General features: G+C 61.6%; 1 protein-coding gene across 1 annotated transcript; it reads left to right on the plus strand.

The window, feature by feature from the left end:
- The first annotated feature begins 678 nt into the window (after nucleotides 1–678).
- JUNB (jun B proto-oncogene) lies at nucleotides 679–2,521 on the plus strand. Its single transcript, XM_006874257.1, has one exon. The coding sequence runs from the start codon at nucleotides 965–967 to the stop codon at nucleotides 2,003–2,005; it is 1,041 nt and encodes a 346-aa protein (XP_006874319.1). The 5' UTR covers nucleotides 679–964; the 3' UTR covers nucleotides 2,006–2,521.
- Nucleotides 2,522–2,824: the final 303 nt, after the last annotated feature.

The following is a 2,824-nucleotide window of genomic DNA, read 5'->3' on the forward strand; positions in this document are numbered from 1 at the left end:
CCCAAACCCCCCCATCCCGAAAACAGTTCTACTCATTTCTTGTTATAACGTATCCTCTAGCTCCTTCCCATGAACCCTTTCTCAGTTTTTCTGGTTTAAAGTCCCTCCTGTGAAAGTTCCATGACCCCCCACTCAATTCCTGTGATAGGCGTCTTCCCTGCCCCTCCCCATTACCCGCTTTAACGCTCCTTCCCTTGTTGTTAGTTTTTTTTTTTTTTTTTTTTTGGTAGGTATCAGTGTATTCTCAGCTTCACAACCCCTCTAGAGTACTCCAGGTCCCTCAGACCTTACACGTATACCCTCCCCCTACACACACACACACACACACACACACACACACTTCCTTTGTACCGGGTCCTCCTTTCTCTCCCAGTGTACTGCAAGAGAGCCATCGCGCCCTCCTCAGCCCTTCTTCCAGGTGCCTCCAGGCCCCCAGCATCTCCTTCCTAGCGTACTCTGGGGTCCCCCAGTCCCTCCCCTGCAGCCACGCCGTGCCACCCAGCCCGTGGCCGCTGTTTACAAGGACACGCGCTTCCTGACAGTGACGCGAGCCGCCTCCTCCCCTTCCCCACGCTCGAAGAGGGGGGCGCGGGGGCCGGGCTCCGGCGACGGCCAATCCGAGCGCACTTCCGCAGCTGACATCCCGTATAAAGACCTGAGACACGGCAGAGCGGCCGGGACCTTGAGCGCTGCCAGGCCATCATCTTAACCTGCAGGGAACGGGAAGCTGGGGGAAGCGACACCGAGAAAACGATCGCATCAAAGAGGCCAGGAAGGACACGGAAAGCAGGGTAGAGCCTTCGCGCACAGCCTCCGGCTGGCCGCTCCCCACCCAAACCAGCCCCCAGGAACGCGCGTCCCGACACCCAGTCCAGCTACCACCGCGGACAGCGCGCCACTAGCTGCAGTGAGGCCCGGGGCGGTTCCGCCGGGACCCCCCACCAAAACCCGCCGGACCGCCCGGATGTGCACTAAAATGGAACAGCCCTTCTACCACGACGACTCATACACAGCTGCGGGCTACGGGCGAGCCCCTGGTGGCCTCACTCTACACGACTACAAACTCATGAAACCGAGCCTGGCGCTCAACCTGGCAGACCCCTACCGAAGCCTTAAAGCTACCAGTGCGCGGGGTCCCGGACCGGAGGGCAGCAGCGGCAGTTACTTTCCCAGCCAGGGCTCGGACTCGGGCGCGTCACTCAAGCTAGCTTCGTCGGAGCTGGAGCGCCTGATCGTCCCCAACAGCAACGGAGTGATCACGACGACGCCCACGCCACCGGGACAGTACTTTTACCCCCGTGGGGGTGGCAGCGGCGGAGGTGCGGGGGGTGCTGGAGGAGGCGTCACTGAAGAGCAGGAGGGCTTCGCCGACGGTTTTGTCAAAGCTCTGGACGACCTGCACAAGATGAACCACGTGACGCCCCCAAACGTGTCTCTGGGCGCCAGCGGGGGTCCCCCGGCTGGACCCGGCGGGGTCTATGCGGGCCCGGAGCCGCCTCCGGTCTACACCAACCTCAGCAGCTATTCTCCCGCTTCTGCACCCTCTGGAGGTGCCGGGGCAGCCGTTGGGACTGGGAGTTCGTACCCGACGGCCACCATCAGCTACCTCCCACACGCGCCACCCTTTGCCGGCGGCCACCCTGCGCAGCTGGGCCTGGGCCGCGGCGCCTCCACGTTCAAAGAGGAACCACAGACGGTGCCGGAGGCGCGCAGTCGCGACGCCACGCCGCCTGTGTCTCCCATCAACATGGAAGATCAGGAGCGCATCAAAGTGGAGCGCAAGCGGCTGCGGAATCGGCTGGCGGCCACCAAGTGCCGGAAGCGGAAGCTGGAGCGCATCGCGCGCCTGGAGGACAAGGTGAAGACACTCAAGGCGGAGAACGCAGGGCTGTCGAACACGGCCGGCCTCCTCCGGGAGCAGGTGGCCCAGCTCAAACAGAAGGTCATGACCCACGTCAGCAACGGCTGCCAGCTGCTGCTCGGGGTCAAAGGACATGCCTTCTGAGCGCCCCCTCCCCCCGTACGGACACCCCCTCCAGCCTAGACGGCTGGGCGCACGCCTCCTAGGGGGGCGAGGAAGCAGAAGATGGACAGCCGCCCCGGGGCCTGGGGGCGCCACAAACTACACTGGACTCCAGCCCGCCGGCTCCCGCCCAATCCTTCCACCTCGACGTTTACAAGCTCCCCCTTACACGGTTTTTTCTTCTGTATGTTTCTCCCTCCCCCCTTTTTTCTGCTGGAAACAGACTCGATTCATATTGAATATAATATATTTGTGTATTTAACAGGGAGGGGAGGAGGGGGCGATCGCGGCGGAGCTGGCCCCGCCGCTCGGTACTCTAGCCCGCGGGAACACTGGGGAGGGGACCCCGCCCCCTGCCCTCCCCCTCTGCACCGTACTGTGGAGAAAAAACACGCACTTGGTCGCTAAAGAGTTTATTTTAAGATGTGTTTGTGTGTGTGTGTGTGCGTTTGTTGTTCTTTTTATTGAATTTATTTAAGTAAAAAAAATGGTTCTTTATTAATTTCTGGCGTCTTTTTTTCCAAGCCGGGCGGGCGGAGGGAGGAGTGTACAGTGTGGTTCTCACCCCACCGTTGTTTGGGGCTCACTCCAGTACCTATGTCCCCCTCTCCAGCCCTGTTCATCCAAGTGTCTTGGAGGCCAGCCTTCCTCCGCTGAGACTTATGTTTCCCGGGGGTTGGAAGGTCTTGGCGCTGGCAGCAGTCCAGCAATTCACTACCGCGGGGCAGAATGCCTGGGGCGAGACGCGGAGTGCGCAGACGTGGCCCCGCCCGGCCGCGCGCGCCGGGGCTTTCCCCGCTG

Source organism: Chrysochloris asiatica, unplaced genomic scaffold (assembly GCF_000296735.1).
Source record: "Chrysochloris asiatica unplaced genomic scaffold, ChrAsi1.0 scaffold00268, whole genome shotgun sequence".
In the NCBI taxonomy this organism is placed as follows: domain Eukaryota; kingdom Metazoa; phylum Chordata; class Mammalia; order Afrosoricida; family Chrysochloridae; genus Chrysochloris; species Chrysochloris asiatica.